Source organism: Anomaloglossus baeobatrachus, chromosome 2, assembly GCF_048569485.1.
Source record: "Anomaloglossus baeobatrachus isolate aAnoBae1 chromosome 2, aAnoBae1.hap1, whole genome shotgun sequence".
NCBI lineage: Eukaryota > Metazoa > Chordata > Amphibia > Anura > Aromobatidae > Anomaloglossus > Anomaloglossus baeobatrachus.
In genome coordinates this window covers 652,527,623-652,552,877 of record NC_134354.1, presented here as the reverse complement: position 1 = coordinate 652,552,877, position 25,255 = coordinate 652,527,623, and the positions used below count along the sequence as shown (strand labels likewise).

Below are 25,255 nucleotides of genomic sequence, written 5' to 3'. Positions count from 1 at the left end.
TCATCGCTACAGTCACTGCTTCCTGCTATATAATTTGTCTAGTTGTTAGATCAATGGACACTTTGGATGTGATATATTAATGACCATATATATTTCAGATTATGTATCATACTTTCTTGTTGATTCTGTGTTATTATACACTGTGTGCAGACTTATTAGGCAAATGTGTATTTTGCTCACATGATACTTATTATACATGTTGTCCTACTCCAAGCTGTATAGGCTGAGAGCCAACTACCAATTAAGTAAATAAGGTGATGTGCATCTCTGTAAAGAGGAGGGGTGTGGTGTAAAGACAACAACACCCTATATAAGGGGTGCATACTTATTAGGCAACTTCCTTTCCTTTGGCAAAATGGGTCAGAAGAGAGATTTGACGGGCTCTAAAAAGTTCAAAATTGTGAGATGTCTTGCAGAGGGATGCAGCAGTCTTGAAATTGCCAAATGTTTGAAGCGTGATCACCGAGCAATCAAGAATTTCATGGCAAATAGCCAACAGGGTCGCAAGAAGCGTGTTGGGCAAAAAAGGCGCAAAATAACTGCCCATGAATTGAGGAAAATCAAGTGTGAAGCCGCCAAGATGCCATTTGCCACCAGTTTGGCCATATTTCAGAGATGCAACGTTAGTGGAGTATCAAAAAGCACAAGGTGTGCCATACTCAGGGACATGGCCAAGGTAAGGAAGGCTGAAAAACAACCACCATTGAACAAGAAACATAAGATAAAATGTCAAGACTGGACCAAGAAATATCTTAAGACTGATTTTTCAAAGGTTTTATGGACTGATGAAATGAGAGTGACTCTTGATGGGCCAGATGGATGGGCCAGAGGCTGGATCAGTAAAGGGCAGAGAGCTCCACTCCGACTCAGACGCCAGCAAGATGGAGGTGGGGTACTGGTATAATAATAATAATAATAATTTTATTCATTTATATAGCGCTATTAATTCCACAGCGCTTTACATACATTGGCAACACTGTCCCCATTGGGGCTCACAATCTAGGTTCCCTATCTGTATGTCTTTGGAGTGTGGGAGGAAACCGGAGTACCCGGAGGAAACCCACGCAAACACGGGGAGAACATACAAACTCCTTGCAGATAGTGTCCTTGGTGGGGTATGGGCTGGTATCATCAAAGAGGAACTTGTGGGACCTTTTCGGGTTGAGGATGGAGTAAAGCTCAACTCCCAGACCTACTGCCAGTTTCTGGAAGACAACTTCTTCAAGCAGTGGTACAGGAAGAAGTCGCCATTCGCCTGCACCCCGCTGATGAAGCTTTGGCGACACGCGCGTCCGGGTTGGCCATTCGCCTGCACCCCGCTGATGAAGCTTTGGCGACACGCGCGTCCGGGTTGAAGGGTATTTGCCTGTCCACCTCTGAACCACCTTTGTTTGGCTTCCTATTTTTACACCATGGGTAAGTCCATATATGGCGATTGTCTGATGTGACTATTTGTTCACATGGTGTGCCTTTACTACTTATTGCACTGGCTGTTTATCTATGGTCCTTGTACTATGATGGGCTGACCTGGGTGGTTCATTGATGGGTGGGTGAATATAGAATCCACTTACCTCATACCTATATGTATGTATAACGAATTTACCTTTTTGGTTATATTAATAAAATTTGATATTTTAATCTGAATAAGTCTCCTATACGTGTTTTTTACACGATTTTTTGTGACAGGAAGAAGTCGGTATCGTTAAAAAAAACATGATTTTCATGCAGGACAATGCTCCATCACATGCATCCAACTACTCCACAGCATGGCTGGCCAGTAAAGGTCTAAAAGATGAAAAAATAATGACTTGGCCCCCTTGTTCACCTGATCTGAACCCCATAGAGAACCTGTGGTCCCTCATAAAATGTAAGATCTACAGGGAGGGAAAACAGTACACCTCTCGGAACAGTGTCTGGGAGGCTGTGGTGGCTGCTGCACACAACAGATCAAGCAACTGACAAAATCTATGGATGGTAGGCTGTTGAGTGTCATCATAAAGAAAGGTGGCTATATTGGTCACAAATTTTTTGGGGTTTTGTTTTTGCATGTCAGAAATGTTTATTTCTAAATTTGTGCAGTTATATTGGTTTACCTGGTGAAAATAAACAAGTGAGATGGGAATATATTTGGTTTTTATTAAGTTGCCTAATAATTATGCACAGTAATAGTTACCTGCACAAAGAGAAATCCTCCTAAGATTGCCAAATCTAAAAAAAAACCCGCTCCAACTTCCAAAAATATTAAGCTTTGATATTTATGAGTCTTTTGTGTTAATTGAGAACATAGTTGTTGATCAATAATAAAAAAAATGCGCTAAAATACAACTTGCCTAATAAGTCTGCACACAGTGTAGTGATTTTATGGCATATTCAGGTGCAGAGTGAGATATTTTAACTCATTCATTTCCAAATAGAATATGTGTGTGTTTGAAAAATATTCAGAAAAAGTCTAAAACACCTCAGACTTATGAAGCCTGTACAGTGCCTATTCAATAAACTCTACAGTTCTGCATTGAAGAAGCGAGTGCCAGGCTTTTTTTCTATATGCTATGAGGCTGGCATAGTCAGGAGGCACTGTGGCTGGCATAGTCAGGGAACACTGTGGCTGGCATAGTCAGAGGGTAATGTGGCTGGCATAGTCAGGGGCACTGTGGCTGGCATAGTCAGGGAGTAATGTGGCTGGCATAGTCAGGGGGTAATGTGGCTGGCATAGTCAGGGAGTAATGTGGCTGGCATAGTCAGGGGGTAATGTGGCTGGCATAGTCAGGGGGTAATGTGGCTGGCATAGTCAGGGGGTAATGTGGTTGGCATAGTCAGGAGGCACTGTGGCTGGCATAGTCAGGGGTACTGTGGCTGGCATAGTCAGGGCAACTGTGGCTGGCATAGTCAGCGGGCACTGTGGCTGGCATAGTCAGAGGGCACTGTGACTGACACAGTGAGGAGGCAATATAGCTGGCACAATTAGGGGGCACTGTGGCTAGCACAGTCAGGGGGTACCGTGGGTGGCACGGTCAGGGGGCACTGTGGCTAGCATAGTCTGGAGGGACTATGGCTGATAACTTGATAAAGCAGAACCGCAAAAAGCAAGCAGTTATATAGCTATAAACCTAGTCAACCGTACATAAAATCAGGGGCTGACATACCACTGGTGCAACCTGTGCAGATGAATAGATTACCAAATGGTAAAGGAGCTGACTTTCTCCTCCAAAGCTACATGCAGCTTCAGTAAGACACATAAAAAGGTGCTTTATGATAAACTATGGAGGTGCAAAGGGTCAGAGCCTTCTCATGTCTGTGTTTAGCACTCCATACACTGTGTGCAGAATTATTAGGCAAATGAGTATTTTGATCACATGATACTTTCTATACATGTTGTCCTACTCCAAGCTGTATAGGCTTGAGAGCCAACTACTAATTAAGTAAATCAGGTGATGTGCATCTCTGTAATGAGGAGGGGTGTGGTGTAATGACATCAACACCCTATATAAGGCGTGCATAATTATTAGGCAACTTCCTTTCCTTTGGCAAAATGGGTCAGAAGAGAGATTTGACGGGCTCTGAAAAGTTTAAAATTGTGAGATGTCTTACAGAGGGATGCAGCAGTATTGAAATTGCCAAACCTTTGAAGCATGATCACCGAACAATCAAGCATTTCATGGCAAATAGCCAACAGGATCGCAAGAAGCGTGTTGGGCAAAAAAGGCGCAAAATAACTGCCCATGAATTGAAGAAAATCAAGCGTGAAGCTGCCAAGATGCCATTTTCCACCAGTTTGGCCATATTTCAGAGTTGCAACATTACTGGAATATCAAAAAGCACAAGGTGTGCCATACTCAGGGACATGGCCAAGGTAAGGAAGGCTGAAAAACGACCACCTTTGAACAAGAAACATAAGATAAAAGGTCAAGACTGGACCAAGAAATATCTTAAGACTGATTTTTCAAAGGTTTTATGGACTGATGAAATGAGAGTGACTCTTGATGGGCCAGAGGCTGGATCAGTAAAGGGCAGAGAGCGCCACTCCGACTCAGACGCCAGCAAGGTGGAGGTGGGTAATGGTATGGGCTGGTATCATCAGTCATTTAAGACAACATTGGATCATTCAGAGATCCTCAGTGAACTTATAGAGTGAGTTTGCTGCACTGAAAGTAAAGGGACAAATAATATTGCTCGCCCCAATTTTCAGTTATTTATTTTTTAAAAAAGTTTAAAATAAGCAATAAATTACGTTCAACTTCACAATTGTGTCCCACTTGTTGTTGATCCTTCACCATAACATTAAAATTTTCAACTTTATGTTTGAAGCCCGAAATGTGGGAAAAATGAGAAAAATTCAAGGGGGACGAATACTTTTGCAAGGCACTGTAGCTAGTGCAAAAATTGCAAGACTTCTATTTTGTAATCTGAACACAGATTGTAATATAGGGAAAAAAAACATTGCCAAAATAAAAAAAAAAATATTTAAATATTTAAAGGAGTTGTCCACGTTTAACATGAAAATCTTCAGTTACTCTATGTGACTGCAGACTTGTGAGCGCACAGTCCGCACTGTCAGGATTCTTCGATGCTGTGAGCAGACAGTCATGTGACCGCATATATGTAATATGCACGCTCCCGGCCACATGCTGATTAGATATGTGCGGTCTTGCTCAATTCACTAGTACACAGAGTAACTGCAGACTTTTGTGTTAACCCTGGACAAAAACCTGATTTAAACAATAGTCATTTTCTGATCATCCTTTCCCTTTAATGTCCATTATCAGTCTCTCAATATGTAGAAGGCTGATTGTTCTTCAGAGGCTTCAACAGTGAGGGACATTTATCAATGCATTGGCTTCAATTTTTTTGTGTAAATTGTGACATTTCATTGCTGTATATTCCCACGTCTAATTTATCAATGTTTTATGCCCTTTATTATACCAGTTGTTAGTTACGACGCTAAAACTTAAAAATAATGAGAAAAGGGGTGGTGGTGTAACCTTATGGTGTGGAGTATAAAGCTCTCATATCCTAGACAGGTTAGAAATGTCTTCAAAAAGGAGTGGAGCAAATATATTTACACTTCAACAATATTAAACATGCAGAAAAGTCGCAATTTGCACAAAATTCTACATTAACTCTTTGGTTTCCTGTTCTTTTTCCAGAATTTGTGCAAAAAAATTGACTTGAGACATTTGAGACTTTGGTATCAGCTTTTTATCTAATGTCGGGAAGTGTATTCCAATGCCTACAAAGTTGGGTTGGTAAAATTTGCACCAAATTTTTCATAATAGCGTGGCACTTGATAACTATGCAGTGGTGGAGCTGGAGAGTGCGATGAAGAGTGGGGGCAGTTTGCGCCATTTTTGACGATAGTGGTCCAGTGTCTTTACATCACTGATCTCTAACTGACCTCTCGCTCTGCGGGAAGCTTCTCGACGAGGTGTCCTAAGTCTTACCTGCACTTTCTCTCACTGGTAAGAATAGGCGGCGTGTTCTGTGGTGGTTTCCACGGCAACTTGCTGAGGCTGCCCGCTGCTCTCCTGAGCAAAACAAATTATTAGGAGGAGTCTGTCAGATGTAACCGGCCCCAATCACCCTTCAATGCTGCACACTTTAATTTACATTGTAGAACAATCTAAAAGAACTGTATAAACTAGAATGATGAGCTAAAAAGTCCTAAAATTGCTCATTGGTACAAGAATAAACCTACACATGTAATCATCAAACATAACTCTCCTATGAGATCCTACACTTGCTCGTTCCAAGGTCTGTTCCTCACCTCTATGGAGACAGTAGAAGGCACGGACGGGTACTGGGGGATATAAGCCCCCTGCATAGCGGCTGCAGCTGGCATATACTGGGAAAATAAAATGGAAAGAATACATTTCAGGATTAAGGCCTCAAACAACGGTGATTACAAATAATGGATCTCTGTCCCTAATCATCTCTTACCGCTCCCGTGCTCCCCAGTGACAAGTGTCCCAGCTGCTGAGTCAGAGGTCCCATCATGGAAGCAGGCTGGATGGAAATAGCATGGTCCATGGTGGGAGTGAGGACAGTTCCCTAGAAAACAAAGAAGGGAATTTTGTTTACTTACCGTAAATTCCTTTTCTTCTAGCTCCAATTGGGAGACCCAGACAATTGGGTGTATAGCTACTGCCTCCGGAGGCCGCACAAAGTACTACACTTAAAACTGTAAGGCCCCTCCCCTTCTGGCTATACACCCCCCCGTGGGAGCACGGGTCCCTCAGTTTTAGTGCAAAAGCAAGAAGGAGGAAAGCCAATAACTGTTTCAAAAACAAATTCAATCCGATAAACAATATCGGAGAACGTAACTTATCAACATGAACAACATGTGCACCCGAAAAACAAATACCCTAAGAAAAAACAGGGCGGGTGCTGGGTCTCCCAATTGGAGCTAGAAGAAAAGGAATTTACGGTAAGTAAACAAAATTCCCTTCTTCTTTTTCGCTCCTAATTGGGAGACCCAGACAATTGGGACGTCCAAAAGCAGTCCCTGGGTGGGTAAAAGAATACCTCGTGATCGGGCTGTCAGGCAGCCCTTTCTTACAGGTGGGCCACCGCCGCCTGCAGGACTTGTCTACCTAGGCTGGCATCCGCCGAAGCGTAGGTATGCACCTGATAATGCTTGGTAAAAGTGTGCAGACTCGACCAGGTAGCCGCCTGGCACACTTGCTGATCCGTAGCCTGATGCCGTAATGCCCAGGACGCACCCACGGCTCTGGTAGAATGGGCCTTCAGTCCAGAAGGAGTCGGAAGCCCAGCAGAACGGTAGGCGTGAAGAATTGGTTCCTTGATCCACCGCGCAAGGGTGGATTTGGAAGCTTGCGACCCTTTATGCTGACCAGCGACCAGGATAAAGAGTGCATCCGAACGGCGCAGAGGCGCCGTGCGGGAAATGTAGATCCTGAGTGCTCTCACCAGGTCCAACAGATGCAAACCCTTTTCAAATTGGTGAACTGGATGCGGACACAAAGATGGTAAAGTGATATCCTGATTGAGATGAAAGGAAGATACCACCTTGGGAAGAAACTCTGGAATTGGACGCAGTACTACCTTGTCTTGGTGAAACACCAGGAAGGGAGATTTGCAAGATAACGCCGCCAGCTCTGGCACTCTCCGAAGAGACGTGACCGCCACCAGAAAAGCCACTTTCTGTGAAAGCCGAGAAAAGGAAATCTCCTTCATAGGCTCGAAAGGTGGCTTCTGGAGAGCAATTAGAACCTTGTTCAGATCCCAGGGTTCCAATGGCCGCTTGTAAGGGGGAACGATATGACAAACCCCTTGCAGGAACGTGCGTACCTTAGGAAGTCGCGCCAGGCGCTTCTGAAAGAATACGGATAGCGCAGAGACTTGTCCTTTAAGGGAGCTAAGCGACAAACCTTTTTCCAACCCAGACTGCAGGAAGGAAAGAAAAATAGGCAATGCAAATGGCCAGGGAGAAACTCCCTGAGCAGAGCACCAAGATAAGAATATCTTCCACGTTCTGTGGTAGATCTTGGCGGAGGATGGTTTCCTAGCCTGTCTCATGGTGGCAACAACATCATGAGATAAACCTGAGGTCCCTAGGATCCAGGACTCAATGGCCACACAGTCAGGTTCAGGGCCGCAGAATTCAGATGGAAAAACGGCCCTTGAGACAGCAAGTCTGGACGGCCTGGTAGCGCCCACGGTTGTCCTACCGTGAGATGCCACAGATCCGGGTACCACGACCTCCTTGGCCAGTCTGGAGCGACGAGAATGGCGCAACGGCAGTCGGACCTGATTTTGCGGAGCACTCTGGGCAACAATGCCAGAGGTGGGAACACATAAGGTAGTCGGAACTGCGACCAATCCTGAACTAAGGCGTCTGCCGCCAGAGCTCGGTGATCGTGAGACCGTGCCATGAAAACCGGGACCTTGTTGTTGTGCCGTGACGCCATCAGGTCGACGTCCGGCATCCCCCAGCGGCGACAGATCTCCTGAAACACGTCCGGGTGAAGGGACCATTCCCCTGCGTCCATGCCCTGGCGACTGAGAAAGTCTGCTTCCCAGTTTTCCACGCCTGGGATGTGAACTGCGGATATGGTGGATGCTGTGTTTTCCACCCACGTCAGAATCCGCCGGACTTCTTGAAAGGCTTGCCGACTGCGTGTTCCCCCTTGGTGGTTGATGTACGCCACCGCTGTGGAATTGTCCGACTGAATCCGGATCTGCTTGCCCTCCAGCCACTGTTGGAAGGCTCGCAGAGCAAGATAGACTGCTCTGATTTCCAGAACATTGATCTGAAGGGTGGACTCTCTCTGAGTCCACGTACCCTGAGCCCTGTGGTGAAGAAACACTGCTCCCCACCCTGATAGGCTCGCATCTGTCGTGACCACCGCCCAGGATGGGGGTAGGAACGACTTTCCTTTTGACAATGAGGTGGGAAGAAGCCACCATCGGAGAGAGTCCTTGGCTGCCTGAGAGAGGGAGACATCCCTGTCGAGGGACGTCGACTTCCCGTCCCATTGGCGGAGAATGTCCCATTGTAGAGGGCGCAGATGAAACTGCGCGAAAGGGACTGCTTCCATTGCTGCCACCATCTTCCCTAGGAAATGCATGAGGCGCCTCAAGGAGTGGGACTGGTTCTGCAGGAGAGATTGCACCCCTGTCTGCAGAGAGCACTGCTTGTCCAGTGGAAGCTTCACTATCGCTGAGAGAGTATGAAACTCCATGCCAAGATATGTTAGTGATTGGGTCGGGGTTAGATTTGACTTTGAAAAGTTGATAATCCACCCGAAACTCTGGAGAGTCTTCAGTGCCACGTCCAGACTGTGTTGGCATGCCTCTTGAGAGGGTGCCTTTATAAGTAGATCGTCCAAATACGGGATCACGGAGTGACCCTGCGAGTGCAGGACAGCTACTACTGCTGCCATGACCTTGGTGAAGACCCGAGGGGCTGTTGCCAGCCCGAAAGGTAACGCTACGAACTGCAGGTGTTCGCTTTCTATAACGAAGCGTAGAAAACGCTGATGCTCTGGCGCAATCGGCACGTGAAGATAAGCATCTTTGATGTCTATTGATGCTAAGAAATCTCCTTGAGACATTGAGGCTATGACGGAGCGTAGAGATTCCATCCGGAACCTCCTGGTTTTTACGTGTTTGTTGAGCAACTTTAGATCCAGGACGGGCCGAAAGGACCCGTCCTTCTTTGGCACCACAAACAGATTGGAGTAAAAACCGTGACCTTGTTCCTGAAGAGGAACGGAAGTCACCACTCCTTCCGCCTTTAGAGCGGCCACCGCCTGCAGCAGAGCATCGGCTCGGTCGGGCGGTGGGGAAGTTCTGAAGAAACGAGTTGGAGGACGAGAGCTGAACTCTATCCTGTACCCGTGAGACAGAATGTCCCTCACCCAACGGTCTTTGACCTGTGACAGCCAAATGTCGCCAAAGCGGGAGAGCCTGCCACCGACCGAGGATGCGGAGAGAGGAGGCTGAAAGTCATGAGGAAGCCGTCTTGGTAACGGTTCTTCCTGCTGTCTTTTTTTGGGCGTGACTGAGTCCGCCAAGAATCTGAGCCTCTCTGATCCTTTTGAGTCCTTTTGGACGAGGAGAATTGGGACCTGCCTGAGCCTCGAAAGGACCGAAAACCAGACTGACCCCTCCTTTGTTGGGGCTTGTTTTGTCTGTGTTGAGGTAAGGATGAGTCCTTACCCTTGGAGTGTTTAATGATTTCATCCAAACGCTCCCCAAACAATCGGTCACGAGAAAAAGGCAAACTGGTTAAGCACTTCTTGGAAGCAGAATCTGCCTTCCATTCTCTCAACCACAGGGCTCTGCGCAAAACCACGGAGTTGGCTGACGCCACCGCCGTACGGCTCGTAGAGTCCAGGACAGCATTAATCGCGTAAGACGCGAATGCAGACATTTGAGAGGTCAATGGTGCCACCTGCGGGGCAGATGTACGTGTGACCGAGTCGACTTGTATAAGCCCAGCTGAAATGGCTTGGAGTGCCCATACGGCTGCAAAAGCTGGCGCCAACGACGCTCCAATAGCTTCATAGATGGATTTCAGCCAGAGCTCCATCTGCCTGTCAGTGGCATCTTTAAGTGCCGCTCCATCTTCTACTGCAACTAAAGATCTAGCTGCAAGCCTGGAGATTGGAGGGTCCACCTTGGGACACTGGGTCCAACCCTTGACCACGTCAGGGGGAAAAGGATAGCGTGTATCTTTAAGCCGTTTAGAAAACCGCTTCTCAGGATAAGCGTGGTGTTTCTGGATTGCATCTCTAAAGTCAGAGTGGTCCAGAAAAGTGCTTAATTTACGCTTGGGATATCTGAAATGGAATTTCTCCTGCTGTGAAGCTGCCTCCTCCGCAGGAGGAGCTGGCGGGGAAATATCTAACATCCTATTGATGGACGCTATAAGATCATTCACTATGGCGTCACCATCCGGTGTATCCAGATTGAGAGCGGTCCCAGGATCAGAATCTTGATCAGTTACATCCGCCTCATCACCCATAGATTCGTCCCGCTGGGATCCTGACCAGTGAGACGAAGTTGAGGGCCCCTCATAACGAGCCCGCTTAGGTTGTCTGGGACTGTTGTCTGAGTCAGAATCGTCACCCTGGGGTGCATGTGACACCCCCGGAGCTTGGAAGTGTTCCAGCTGAGGGGGACCAGGGAGCAATGATGCCACAGTGTCCATGGTCTGAGTTACTGGTCTAGACTGCAATGTTTCAAGAATCTTTGACATGGTCATAGACAATCTGTCAGCAAAAGCTGCAAACTCCGTTCCTGTCACCTGGACAGCATTCACAGGTGGTACACTCTGGGTCACGTCCAGCAGAGGCCCCGGCTGTGCAAGTTGCACAGGGGCCGAGCACTGCACACAATGGGGGTCAGTGGAACCTGCCGGTAGAGCAGCCCCACATGCGGTACAGGCAGCATATAATGTCTGTGCCTTGGCACCCTTGCGTTTTGCGGACGACATGCTGTTGCCTCCTTGTAATCTAGGAGGGTATATAGCCGAGAATCACCAGCGACCGTACAGTACAAAGCATTTGCAAACACAAAATACTCAGTATACAAACGGCACAAGTGGGGGTGAGCCCTTGAGGGCTGCTTACCGCCCGCTGAACAGCGGGTATGAGGCCGTAGAATCCCGTGTCTGGGTCTCCCCGTCTCCCCTCTGCAGCTCAGCGTGCAGGCAGGAATGGCTGCCGGCGTTCTGTGAAGAGGGGCGGACCGTGGGCGTGCCACAAACAAAGTGCGGGAAACTGCGTCCTACTGTGCCTGGTGTGAGGGCTGGAGTATGTAAAAAAGACTCCAGCCCTCAGCGCTGATGCTCTGTACGGCGTCCCGCCCTCCTCCTGACTGGCAGGTGCGGAGGCGGGAACGAACGAACTAGGCCGCAAAAGCCGGGGACTGTAGTAATAAGCGCGGCCGTGATATATGCACGGCCAGCGCGGAAGTCCCCGGCGCACCACAAGTCCCAGCCGCGTCGCAGTCCCAGCGGCCGGCGCGACCGTTCTCACTGAGTCTACCCACTCAGCTAAGCTGAAGTGAGGAAATGGCACAAGCGCAGCAGCGCTGTTGTCCCCGGCGCACTAACACACCCAGCAATGCTGCGGTGTGCGCGCGTATGCACGGGGACACAGAGTACCTTGACGGAGCAGGGCCATGTCCCTGACGATACTCAGCTCCATATCCAGCGGCTTCTCCAGGGGCTGCGGATGGAGCACTGTCTCAGTGCCTGGAGACTGGTAAAATCCCACTTCGCCCAGAGCCCTAATGGGGATGGGGAAGGAATCAGCATGTGGGCTCCAGCCTCCGTACCCGCAATGGGTACCTCAACCTTAACAAGCACCACCGACAGAAAGTGGGGTGAGAAGGGAGCATGCTGGGGGCCCTGTATGGGCCCTCTTTTCTTCCATCCGACATAGTCAGCAGCTGCTGCTGACTAAATAGTGGAGCTATGCGTGCGTGTCTGACCTCCTTCGCACAAAGCAAAAACTGAGGGACCCGTGCTCCCACGGGGGGGTGTATAGCCAGAAGGGGAGGGGCCTTACACTTTTAAGTGTAGTACTTTGTGCGGCCTCCGGAGGCAGTAGCTATACACCCAATTGTCTGGGTCTCCCAATTAGGAGCGAAAAAGAAATAAAGGTACAAAGTCTTGTCATCTTTTCTCCACACTCAGACCAGTGATTTTTGTAACAACGTGATCTTTTCTATAACCCTCATTTAAAAGGCAAATGATCCAGATTAAAGGGGTATTCTCCTCTACTAATTTAGCAGCATATCGCTAGAATAGGAACATCTTATAATTTAGTGGATTTCAACCCATTCCCAACATGGGAAGTACTTTTCCCAAGATGTCTATTGTATGTGTATGGAGCAGGCACAGGAGGTGAGCCCGAAACATACATAGCAGGTGCTGACTATTTTATACAGCCAGCTCCCGCCTTTAACAGAGTCGATTGGAGCTAGATTTGATAGCTGCTGTTTAACTGATTATAACGGTATTCTCAAGTTTGGATGTTATCACTTATCTATGCGAATGGTAATAATTTCCCAATCACTGGGGTTCCAAATGCTAGGACCCTGACCCATGCCAAGAACTTCAAAGCTCTGAAGACTCACACTGCGGCTCCATTCATTCCTTATGTGACCTCCAGTGACAGAGAAGCTCTAGGCACTGTTGCTCTTCTGCACGCCCATAAGAATGAATGAAGAAGCAGTGAACATGATCGTCCATTGCTTCATCCGCACAGGGCTCTGAAGCCCCAGTTCTTGGGATCAGTGGGATTGAATCTTTGGTGATCGGGATGTTATTCTATTACAAGTGGATAACTTCCAAGCTTGAATATATCAATGTCAATCTGTCACAGTGTTATTTTCCTATTAGGACATTGCCCTCCCTCAGTAAAACGACATTGCCATGGAATGCAGAATTCCATTTTTGCAGTTGCCACACCTACCCCTAAAAACTAAATAAAAGTGATCATACCAATAAAAAAAGATATAGCTTGCCACACAAAAAAACAAGCCCTTACACCTTACCAATGGAAAAGAAAAAAGTTACAGGTATTAGACATTTTTTTTTACAAAGTTCAGTTTTTTATCACGTAGAGATATACAGTGCCTTGCGAAAGTATTCGGCCCCCTTGAATTTGTCAAACTTTTCCCACATTTCAGGCTTCAAACATAAAGATAAAAAATGTTAATGTTATGGTGAAGAATCAACAACAAGTGGGACACAAATTTTGAAGTTGAACAAAATTTATTGCTTATTTTAAACATTTTTAAAAAATAAATAAATGAAATTTGGGGCGTGCAATATTATTCGTCCGCTTTAAGTTAATACTTTGTAGCGCCACCTTTTGCTGAGATTACAGCTGCAAGTCGCTTGGGGTATGTCTCTAACAGTTTTGCACATCGAGAGACTGAAATTCTTGCCCATTCTTCCTTTGCAAACAGCTCGAGCTGAGTGAGGTTGGATGGAGAGCGTTTGTGAACAGCAGTTTTCAGCTCTTTCCACAGATTCTCGATTGGGTTCAGGTCTGGACTGTGACTTGGCCATTCTAACACCTGGATATGTTTATTTGTGAACCATTCCATTGTAGATTTTGCTTTATGTTTGGGATCATTGTCTTGTTGGAAGACAAATCTCCGTCCCAGTCTCAGGTCTTTTGCAGACTCCAACAGGTTTTCTGCAAGAATGGTCCTGTATTTGGCTCAATCCATCTTCCCATCAATTTTAACCATCTTACCTGACCCTGCTGAAGAAAAGCAGGCCCAAACCAGGTGGCTTGTGGAAAACTGTAAATGACACTTTTTATGGATATCTTTGAGAAATGGCTTTCTCCTTGCCACTCTTCCATAAAGGTCAGATTTGTGCAGTGTACGACTGATTGTTGTCCCATGGACAGACTCCCCCACCTCAGCTGTAGATCTCTGCAGTTCATCCAGAGTGATCATGGGCCTCTTGGCTGCATCTCTGATCAGTCTTTTCCTTGTTTGAGATGAAAGTTTGGATGGGCGGCCGGGTCTTGGTAGATTTGCAGTGGTATGATACTCCTTCCATTTCAATATTATCACTTGCACAGTGCTCCTTGGGATGTTTAAAGTTTTGGAAATCTTTTTGTAACCAAATCCGGCTTTAAACTTCTCCACAACAGTATCACGGACCTGCCTGTTGTGTTCCTTGGTCTTCATGATGCTCTCTGTGCTTTACACAGAACACAGACTATCACAGAGCAGGTGCATTTATACCAGGGGTGGGGAACCTTTTTACTGCCGGGGGCCATTTGGAAATTTCTGCCAACCTTCGGGGGCCGCACAAAATTATCAGTGTGAAAATGAACCGGCTATAATTGGTCAAAAAGTTAATTAACTCACCCCTATTGTGGTGGCCGGAGCGGCTTCTCTTTTGTGCGGCTGTGATGTTCAGTGATACTTATGTTGCTTCTCTCTTTTTCAGGTTTGTCATGGTCTGGAGCGCAGGCAAATCTTTGTGATAAGATTGGTAGACTATATACATCACACAACAGACACAGGGACTGGAGTATATAAATCACAGGAGACATATACATGACTGAAGGGGCAGTTGGCATATACATCACATAGGAGACGCTGGGACTGCTGTATGTACATCAGAGGAGACGCTGGGACTGCTGTATGTACATCACATAGGAGACGCTGGGACTGCTGTATGTACATCACATAGGAGACGCTGAGACTGCTGTATATACTGTACGTCCAGGAGACACCTACATCACTGGAGACACTGGGGGCACATACATCACACGAGGGTCTTGGGACATGTATATGCCCCCAACCCCCTCCTGTGATGTATATGCTTTCAGCCTCTCATTTGATGTATATGTGCCCAGCCCCTCCTGTGAAGTATATGCGCCCAGCCCCTGCTGTGAGATCTATGCGCCCAACCCCTCCTGTGAGATCTATGCGCCCAGCCCCTCCTGTGAGATCTATGCGCCCAGCCCCTCCTGTGAGATCTATGATATGTATGGCCCCAACATTTCCAGTGTGATGTATATGCCCCCAGCGTCTCCACTATGATGTATATGCTCCATCCCCTCTTGTGATGTATATGCTCCTAGCATCTCCAATGTGATGTACATATCACAGGAGGGGTTGGGGCATACACATCACAGGAGATGCTGGGGCATATCCATGACAGGAGGGTCTGAGAGCATATATATGACAAGAGATGCTGGGGGCATATACATGACAAGAGGGGCTGGGGAACAGACATTACTAGTTCACTGGGAGGCATAAGCATTGCTGTGGGGCACAGATGGCACTGGGAGGGGCACAGACATCACTAAGGCGACACAGAGAGCACTAGGGGGGCATGGACATCACTAGGAGGCCACAAGCATCACTAAGGGGGCACAGGCATCACTGATGGGGGGGGGGGCACACAGACATCACTAAGGGGGGCACACAGACATCACTAAGGGGGGCACACAGACATCACTAAGGGGGGCACACAGACATCACTAAGGGGGGCACACAGACATCACTAAGGGGGGCACACAGACATCACTAAGGGGGGCACACAGACATCACTAAGGGGGGCACACAGACATCACTAAGGGGGGCACACAGACATCACTAAGGGGGGCACACAGACATCACTAAGGGGGGCACACAGACATCACTAAGGGGGGCACACAGACATCACTAAGGGGGGCACACAGACATCACTAAGGGGGGCACACAGACATCACTAAGGGGGGCACACAGACATCACTAAGGGGGGCACACAGACATCACTAAGGGGGGCACACAGACATCACTAAGGGGGGCACACAGACATCACTAAGGGGGGCACACAGACATCACTAAGGGGGGCACACAGACATCACTAAGGGGGGCACACAGACATCACTAAGGGGGGCACACAGACATCACTAAGGGGGGCACACAGACATCACTAAGGGGGGCACACAGACATCACTAAGGGGGGCACACAGACATCACTAAGGGGGGCACACAGACATCACTAAGGGGGGCACACAGACATCACTAAGGGGGGCACACAGACATCACTAAGGGGGGCACACAGACATCACTAAGGGGGGCACACAGACAGACATCACTAAGGGGGGCACACAGACAGACATCACTAAGGGGGGCACACAGACAGACATCACTAAGGGGGGCACACAGACATGACTGAGGGGGGGCACACAGACATGACTGAGGGGGGGCACACAGACATGACTGAGGGGGGGCACACAGACATGACTGAGGGGGGGCACACAGACATGACTGAGGGGGGGCACACAGACATGACTGAGGGGGGGCACACAGACATGACTGAGGGGGGGCACACAGACATGACTGAGGGGGGGCACACAGACATGACTGAGGGGGGGCACACAGACATGACTGAGGGGGGGCACACAGACATGACTGAGGGGGGGCACACAGACATGACTGAGGGGGGGCACACAGACATGACTGAGGGGGGGCACACAGACATGACTGAGGGGGGGCACACAGACATGACTGAGGGGGGGCACACAGACATGACTGAGGGGGGGCACACAGACATGACTGAGGGGGGGCACAGAGACATGACTGAGGGGGGGCACAGAGACATCACTGAGGGGGGGCACAGAGACATCACTGAGGGGGGGCACACAGACATGACTGAGGGGGGGCACAGAGACATCACTGAGGGGGGGCACACAGACATCACTGAGGGGGGGCACACAGACATCCCTGAGGGATGGGCACACAGACATCACCAAGGGGGGGGCACATAGACATCACCAAGGGGGGGGCACATAGACATCACCAAGGGGGGGGCAAACAGACATCACTAGAAGGAGACTGGGGAGGCTGCACACAGCACTTGGAGCTCCACATAGCAGTGGAGGGGGCATACTGCACCGGAGAAGGGGCGGGGAGCGGGTGGCACACAGCGCCGTGGAGCTGCACACAGCAGTGGAGGGGGCGGGGAGCAGACTGCACATAGCGCCGTGGAGCTGCACACCGCAGTGGAGCCGGCAGGCGGCACATAGCGCCGTGGAGCTGCACACAGCAGTGGAGGCGGCGGGGAGCAGGCGGCACATAGCGCCGTGGAGATGCACACAGCAGTGGAGGCGGCGGGGAGCAGGCGGCACATAGCGCCGTGGAGCTGCACACAGCAGTGGAGGCGGCGGGGAGCAGGCGGCACATAGCGCCGTGGAGCTGCACACAGCAGTGGAGGGGGCATACTGCACCGGAGAAGGGGCGGGGAGCAGGCGGCACACAGCGCGGTGGAGCGGTGGGAACACAAGCGCTGGAGAGTGGGCGGCACAATGCTGGAGGCGGTGAAGGTGATGTGGGACGGAATCGCAGAGCGATAAACACGCCCACAAAGTAAGTCCTGAGCACGCTGGCACCTGCCACCGAGAACGCTCATTGGTGCGCGCAAGCAGTGCATGTGAAGATTTAAAGGGCCGGCAACTGGTAATACCGCGGCGGCGGCCGTAGCACTGCCGCCCCTGGAAATCTGCCCGCGGGCCGCAGAAAAGGTCATGGCGGGCCGCATGCGGCCCGCGGGCCGGAGGTTCCCCACCCCTGATTTATACGGAGACTTGATTACACACAGGTGGATTATATTTAGCATCATCAGTCATTTAGGACAACATTGGATCATTCAGAGATCCTTAATGAACTTCTGTAGTGAGTTTGCTACTCTGAAAGTAAAGGGGACGAATAATATTGCACGCCCCACTTTTCTGTTATTTATTTTTAAAAACGGTTTAAGGATATGTGCGCACATCGCTTTTTTTAGACGCTGCATTTTTGTGCGTTTTTTGCCACTAAAAGCACACAAAAATGCACCCGCGGCAAAAACGCAGCAGTAGAAACGCATGCGTTTTTACCGCGTTTCAGTGCGTTTTGCTGCGTTTTTTGATAACTGCTTTAGCTGCGTTTTCCCAATGTATTGCATGGGTGGAAAACGCAGGAAAGAATTGACATGACCTTTTTTTTTTCCAGCTCAAAAACGCAGCTAAAAAAAAAGCTGTGTGCGGACAGCAAAAATGAGAACTCATAAGTTTTGCTGGGGAAGCAAAGTCATGCAGTTTGGAGCCCAAAAACGCAGAAAAACGCGCAAAAATGCAGCGAAAAACGCACTGTGAGCACATAGCCTAAAATAAACAAAAATTTCGTTCAACTTCACAATTGTGTCCCACTTGTTGATTCTTCACCATTAATTTAAATTTTTTATCTTTATGTTTGAAGCCTGAAATGTGGGTAAAGGTTGACAAATTCAAGGGGGCCGAATATTTTCGCAAGGCACTGTATATACAAGTTTGGTATTGCCATAATCATAATGGCCTGGAGAATCATACTGCCAGACAATTTCTTGGATTTTTTTTCCAGTCTTTTTTCAAAATATCAAATGGTAAATTAAATAGCATGATCAAAATTACAACTACTCATGAAAAAACCCCAATAAGTCCTCATAAGGCAACAGACAAAAAAAAAAGTTATGACCCAGGAAAAATGGGAGAAAAAAAACAAAAAATCATCCAGCAGGGCAGGGGTTGAATCTGGGCTATCAGTCTATACGTGGTGTTCTTCTCTCCGTCTTTGGGCAACAAGTTGATGATATATAAGATGTGTCAGGGTTGAGGAGTGTGGACTTGTTACTTACTGCAGGCTGCATGAGGTAAGACTGATGATGCATCCAGGAAGGATTGTGAACCTACAATAAAACAATACAAAGTCTATGAGTCTCATTACCATCTCTAGACGTAATAAAATGAAGTCAACCATGTGTTTTAACACCGACCTGATAAGAAGAAACAGGTGATGGCAGGTATGGTGAGAGGGCTGCCTGAGCGATCACCCGATTTGGGGCAATACTATATGGGGTGGTGTAAAACCTGAAATATATAAAACAAATGTTCAAGTATTTTTTTCTACACACTGATCTACAGACAGTGACAACTAAACTGGTTAACGTACAGAGCAGAGCAGCATCATGGCTGCCCACCTAGTCCAGGTTCTTGTAGACCGACATTCTTTTTTATGTACTTATAGTGAAACTAGACCTGAATTTGTGGGGACATGATGGATTGTCATCTAATTACATAGTATGTACATGCAATAGAAAAAGAGGAGAAATTTAAAGTAACTTCAGAATAAGCTGCTCTATTCATTATATCTATTGTATCCTACTTTTTCATCATTTTTCCCCTCTGCAGGCTCTCTCTCTTAATTTACAATTGACTGGGCTGTTATAATGTCTCCCATACACAGCACAGCACATAAAGAGGGATTTCTGCTCTTCATTTCTTAGTTAAAATGCAGACACTAGCATCATCAGAGATATTATTCAGAAGTACTGAGCTGTGTAAATGTGAATCCATCTCTGGGTGAGTAAAAAGACTTGTTAGAAAGCTCAGCCTGATCTGTCTGTGTCTGTCTCTGCCTGTTTTCTTCCTCTGCCACTCCTCTGAGTCATGAGTGCAGAAAGAAGCAGATTTATCTGCTAAGATATATTACAAGGTTTCTTCCTATTGATTTATGCAAATACAGACATAAAAAGCTTGTGGCCCTCTATACAAAATCTCAAACAGAGCATCGAGCTAAAACAAGTCTTTAATAGCATTGGTCCTCTCATATGGGTCAAAAAGACTTTAGACCCCCTAAACGTCAAGTGCAACCCCAGCACTAGCTATAGTTACACCCTGGATAGAATTAATACTCAAGTAACAAGTTAAGAAAAGAAAATGGAAGCTGTGGATTGTGCTGTTTTTATGTAAACCAGCAGTGCAGCACATCCACATTTTCTACCTTATTGTAGATATGTGCATTGACACATCCAACAAGCCGAGCAGCAGAAGCTGATTTTTCTCAAGCTTTTATATAAGTTGTGCGTCCTCAAATGAGCAAAATACCACACCTAAATAACGCCTGTATCTGGATAAGGCCCTATGTGTGCTTTCTGTCTATTTTTTTTTTTTTTTTTTTTTTTTTTTTAAGAATAACGTTTTGTTCTTACCCATTTTGCAGAGCATTCGTGGGATCATATGTCAAAGTCATCCCACCCTTATAAATAAAGAAAAAAAATATGTGAGAAAAAAACAGGAATTGCTAATGTTTATAGAAAAGGAGAGAGGAAACCAAAATCTTAGCTCAAATTACCGTCTCTCCATCTCGTGGCCAGCCACGTCCATTCTGAATATACTTCCCCTGGGTTTGCCTCTTTTTTTGACCTCCATCAGCAAACTTGCAAAGTAGGGGCTCTTGGGGTGCTGACAAGGAAAGACACACATTGTAATAAGAGAGAGGCAGATATATAGACATAAACATTGTAATAAGAGAGAGGCAGATATATAGACATAAAATGTGGATGTAACATCAGCAGGTTTTTGCTATGTAATCTGAAGACAGCATGCTGCAAGGGGTTAACTTAGAGAATTCAGGGATGCCTGTTTGTCAAGGTCCATGTTTTGTTTATTTGCTATGTTTGTTTAATCTGCAGGACTTCTCCTTGCTTAGACTAGAATGTCAAGGAATAGAGGTCCAATACGACCCCCTCTGACTGACACCTCACTGTCAATGTACAATCTCTATAGAGAGCCTGGTGTGGGCGAGGGCAGCTCTCTCTGCTCTGCTACATGGCTAAACCTAAAAATTCTGATTGTGTCAGAACGGCTGCACCCAGTAATCTAAGTAAAGTATCATTGGATTCAGGATTTATTTGCCTACATCATGCTGCTCTCACATGAGGTACCAAAAACGCATTGACAGATTCCCTTTAAAGGTTTGTTCTAATCTGCTTTCTGCTGCAGTGCGCTCCTGAAAGCATTTCTGACTCTGCAGCAAAGGGAGATGCACAGAGGGTTTAAAGGTGGCGCAAACAGACTGTAAGTCAGGGATCTCAACCTGTGGCTTGAGGCTCTCTTCCAGCTTAGTGCACTAGCACCAGGTCTGGCAAACCGCTAGTTTGTAGCAGCTCTCCAGACGGTGACTTTTGGATGATCATATGTTGACTGTGGAGGCGGAGAGATACAACAAATAAGTGATCTGGAGACAGATGATACTGCCAGGCAGAGGAGGTGCTTGAAGCTGGATGTGAAGTGTGCTGGCAGCGCTTGTTGTAAGAATACTAAATCGGGTAAAGGTGGGAACCTGTGGATGTGCGAATGCTGCCTCAGGCCTCCTTCACACGTCCATGTCTCTGGTACTTGTTTGGTCCATTTCCTCACGTGCCAAAGACACGGGCACACGTAGATCCATTAAAATCACTGGGTCTGTGCTCACGTGCATGTTTTGCCATGGACTGTGTGTCCATGTGGAGCATATGTGTGCCCGTGTACTCCACACGTAGACATGTCCGTTTTTCTCCGGCATCACGGCTGTCACATGGACTGCACACGGACCTCACGGATGTGATCCCTGTGACACGCACCAGAGAAAACACACGTGTCTGTGAATTAAAAGGAATTTCTATACTCCCCTTCTCCCGCGCTGCTGTCTCTGCCGCTGCTGTCACTTGCTTCCAACCCCCGCTCATTATGCTCATCGCATATGCACTGCACTTTGGGCCGGAAGCAGCAGCAGCGGGGAGTCGGCAGGGCCGGAGACAGTAGGTCAGCACCACGGACAGCAGCGACAGGGACAGGTGAGCAGAAAGTTCCTGTTCTCCATGTGTTATCACAGATAGCACACGGAGAACACACGTGTGCCATAAACACGGCACACAGAAGGCCACACGCACCTTTAACACGTCCGTGAAAAACGTGCGTGATTTTTCACGGACGTGTGAAAGAGGCCTTAGTGTGAGTTCTGTAGAAAAGCTTCGGATGTCATTATACCGGTAATGGGAGCTTTAGGTGTTGCAACTTTACAGAGGTGGTAGCAAGATGTCACTACTCTGGTGGGAGAGAAATCTGGTTGTGGCCCGCAACCCTTTTTCAGAGCTGAATGTGGCTCTTCAGGTAAGAAAGGTTGGGGAGCACTGTAATGTATAGAATCTATAACTAGCACGTGCTCCATATCTAAGAAACATATGGAAAAGGGTTGCTTTACACGGTAGCGATATCGCTAGCAATTTGTAGCGATAGCGAGCGTGTAAGTACCCACCCCCTTCGTGCATGCGATTGTTTGTGATTGCTGCCGTAGCGAACATTATCGCTACGGCAGCGTCACACATACTTACTTGGTCGGCGGCGTCGCTGTGACTGCCGAACAATCCCTCCTTCAAGGGAGAGGGACGTTCAGCATCACAGCGACGTCACCGCAACGTCACACAGCGGCCGGCCAATCAAAGCGGAGGGGTGGAGCTGAGCGTGATGTAAACATCCCGCCCACCTCTTCCTTCCACATTGGGGTCGGCGGCAGGTAAGGAGACGTTCCTCGCTCCTGCGGTGTCACACATAGCGATGAATCACAACGCTAAACAACCCTTACCGATTTTTGAGTTTGGGACGACCTCTCCATGGTGAACGATTTTCACCATTTTTGAGGTCGCCTAAGGTCGCTGGTAAGTATCACACGCTGCGATATTGTTAATGACGCTGGATGTGCGTCACTAACAATGTGACTCCGACGATCAAACATTAACGATATCGTAGCGTGTAAAGCCCCCTTAAGGCTATGTGCCACGTAATACATTTATGTGCAGATTATCTGCACACAAAACATCATGTTTTGATAGGAAAAACACAGCAAAAAAACGCACATTTTTATTACATTTTTGCGGGGTTTTATGCATTTTTTCCTGGGTTTTCGTGTGACTACGATCGCAGGGGTTCCTGCGCTGTAACCCCACGATTGCCACCACGTCTCTGGCTGGTGTTACAGCTGAGACCCGGCTCTCACTGTCAGGAGCGGCCCGCGCTGCTCCTGGCAGTTTAATCCCCTAAATGCTGCGATCAATCGTGATCTCAGCATTCAGGAGGCAGGGAGAAAAATCGTTTACCTCTCCCTGGCAACCGGGTCCCTGTAATGCGATCCCAGGGACCTGATCGCTACAATGGCACCCTGGGTTGTCACCATGATGACCCTGGGTTACTTAGCTACCAATAGCCTCACAGATCATGTCAGATGTATGGCGTGTGACGCGAAGTGTCAGTGCTGCAAGTACAGCAGTGACAGATATAATCCATTGTACTGATCAAGCACTGCAGTGGATTATATCAGACGCAGGAAAAAAGAAGAAAGAATTGAAATGCTACAGTTTTTTTCTGCACCAAAATCTGCAAGGAAAAAATCTGAAACATGTGCACAGCAAGTCAGGATTCTCATAGACTTTGCTGGGATGCGTTTTTCTTTGCAGTATAATCTGCAAGAAAAAACAGTGCACAGCCTAATATGTACATATAATACCAATTCAGCACCGAGGCACTCAGGGTATAAAAAAAAAAGCAAAGGGAAAGAGATGTTCTTTTGCCTCCAAGTTAAAAAAAAGCCCTCTTCTTTATTAGTTTATTAAGTCGGTTTATTAACCTCTTGCCGACTTTGGACGTACTGGGTATGTCCTAGCTGATGTTGCTATAATCACCGCCGGCTGCTGCAGTGCACCGGTGGCGATCCCTGCACATGTCTGCTGATTTGAACAGCTGACATGTGCGGCTATCAAGCACAGGTCGATCCACATGCACCTGTTAACTTCTTAGATCGCACTGTCAAATACTAACAGCGCGATATAAATGGCAGCGGCGGGAACGTGCCTTTCCCCACTGCCATCGGAGGCCCTGTGATATGATCAAGGGGAGCCGAAGGTTGCCATGGTAGCACAGGGTCATTTGATGACTGCTGTAGCTATCATGACTCACTTCCTCTTACAGCCGGCAGAGAGCTGACTGTAAAGGTTACTTTACACGCTGCGACATCGCTACCGATATATCGTCAGGGGTCACGTCATTAGTGACGCACATCCGGCGCCGGTAGCGACATCGCAGCGTGTGACACAAATGAGCGACGATCAAAAACGTGAAAAATCGTTGCTCGTTGACACGTCATTCATTTCCTTAATATCGCTGCTGCCACAGGTACGATGTTGTTTGTCGTTCCTGCGGCATCACACATCGCTATGTGTGTAACACGCAGGAACGACGAACATCTCCTTACCTGCGTCCACTGGCAATGCAGAAGGAAGGAGATGGGCGGGATGCTATGTCCCGCTCATCTCCACCCCTCCGCTTCTATTGGCCGACCACTTAGTGACGCCGCAGTGACGTCGCTATGACGCCGAACGCACCTCCCCCTTGAAGGAGGGATTGTTCAGCGGTCATAGCGACGTCGCTGACCAGGTATGTGAGTGTGACGCTGCCGTAGCGATAATGTTCGCTACGGCAGCGATCACCAAATGTCGCACGAACAACGGGGGCGGGTGCTATCGCGCTCGACATCGCTAGCTATGTCGCAGCGTGTAAAGCACCCTTAGGGCTGCTTCTCACTTGCGAGTTTCTCGCAGTAGAGCAATGCGAGAAAATCTCACATTGGAATCGGACACATGTTAGTGAATGATTCAGCTCTCATCTGCGATTTTTTTCTCAGTCCGAATCGGACTGAGAAAAAAAATCGCAGCATGCTGCTTTTTTGCGAGTTTCTACTGCGAGTTTCTCCAATGCAAGTCTATGGGAGCGTGTAAAAAATCGGATGTCACGGGACGGCACTCACACCATCCTAGTGACATCCGATTTTCTAAATACATTTCTCGCATGTTTCCTAAAACACTGGAAACGAGTGATGTCTCCCAATGTCTGTCAATCACTATTCTCTGTCAGTCGGTCTCTCCCTCTCGGTCTCTATTCTCTCTCTGTCGGTCCGTCACTATCTCTGTCCCTCTCTCACAGTCTGTCGGTCATTTTCCCCTCCTCTCTCATACTCACCGTTCCCCGATCTCCGGCGCGGCGCTGCACGGCATTCTCACTGCTGCGGCGGCTTTTACTATTTTGAAAAAGCCGGCCGCTCATTAAACAATCTCGTATTCCCTGCTTTCCCCGCCCACAGGCGCCTATGATTGGTTGCAGTGAGACACGCCCCCACGCTGAGTGACAGGTGTCTCACTGCACCCAATCACAGCAGCCGGTGGGCGGGTCTATACTGTGCAGTGAAATAAATAAATAAATAATTAAAAAAAATGGCGTGCGGTCTCCCCCAATTTTAATACCAGCCAGATAAAGCCATACGGCTGAAGGCTGGTATTCTCAGGATGGGGAGCTCCACGTTATGAGGTTACCCGCTGTCACTGTTGGTGGATCCAGCAGTGGCCGCGATTAACCTCAGTGACAGCTCAGCTGATCAC

At 47.9% G+C, this 25,255-nt stretch overlaps 1 protein-coding gene across 3 annotated transcripts in view; it reads right to left on the bottom strand.

Annotated features, from left to right (window-relative positions):
* Positions 1 to 25,255, bottom strand: part of RBMS2 (RNA binding motif single stranded interacting protein 2) — a 206,091-nt gene that overhangs the window by 6,869 nt on the left and 173,967 nt on the right. For 2 of the 3 annotated variants that reach the window (XM_075334441.1, XM_075334442.1), the window contains exons 7-13: positions 20,143 to 20,252; positions 20,000 to 20,046; positions 18,785 to 18,878; positions 18,647 to 18,697; positions 5,935 to 6,045; positions 5,762 to 5,839; positions 5,439 to 5,514 (exon numbers count right to left, since the gene is read on the bottom strand). In XM_075334441.1, the coding sequence (XP_075190556.1) occupies positions 5,439 to 5,514; positions 5,762 to 5,839; positions 5,935 to 6,045; positions 18,647 to 18,697; positions 18,785 to 18,878; positions 20,000 to 20,046; positions 20,143 to 20,252 (567 nt within the window). Of the gene's footprint in view, positions 1 to 5,438; positions 5,523 to 5,761; positions 5,840 to 5,934; positions 6,046 to 18,646; positions 18,698 to 18,784; positions 18,879 to 19,999; positions 20,047 to 20,142; positions 20,253 to 25,255 lie in introns of all 3 variants that reach the window. The other variant, XM_075334443.1, reaches the window with a different exon arrangement.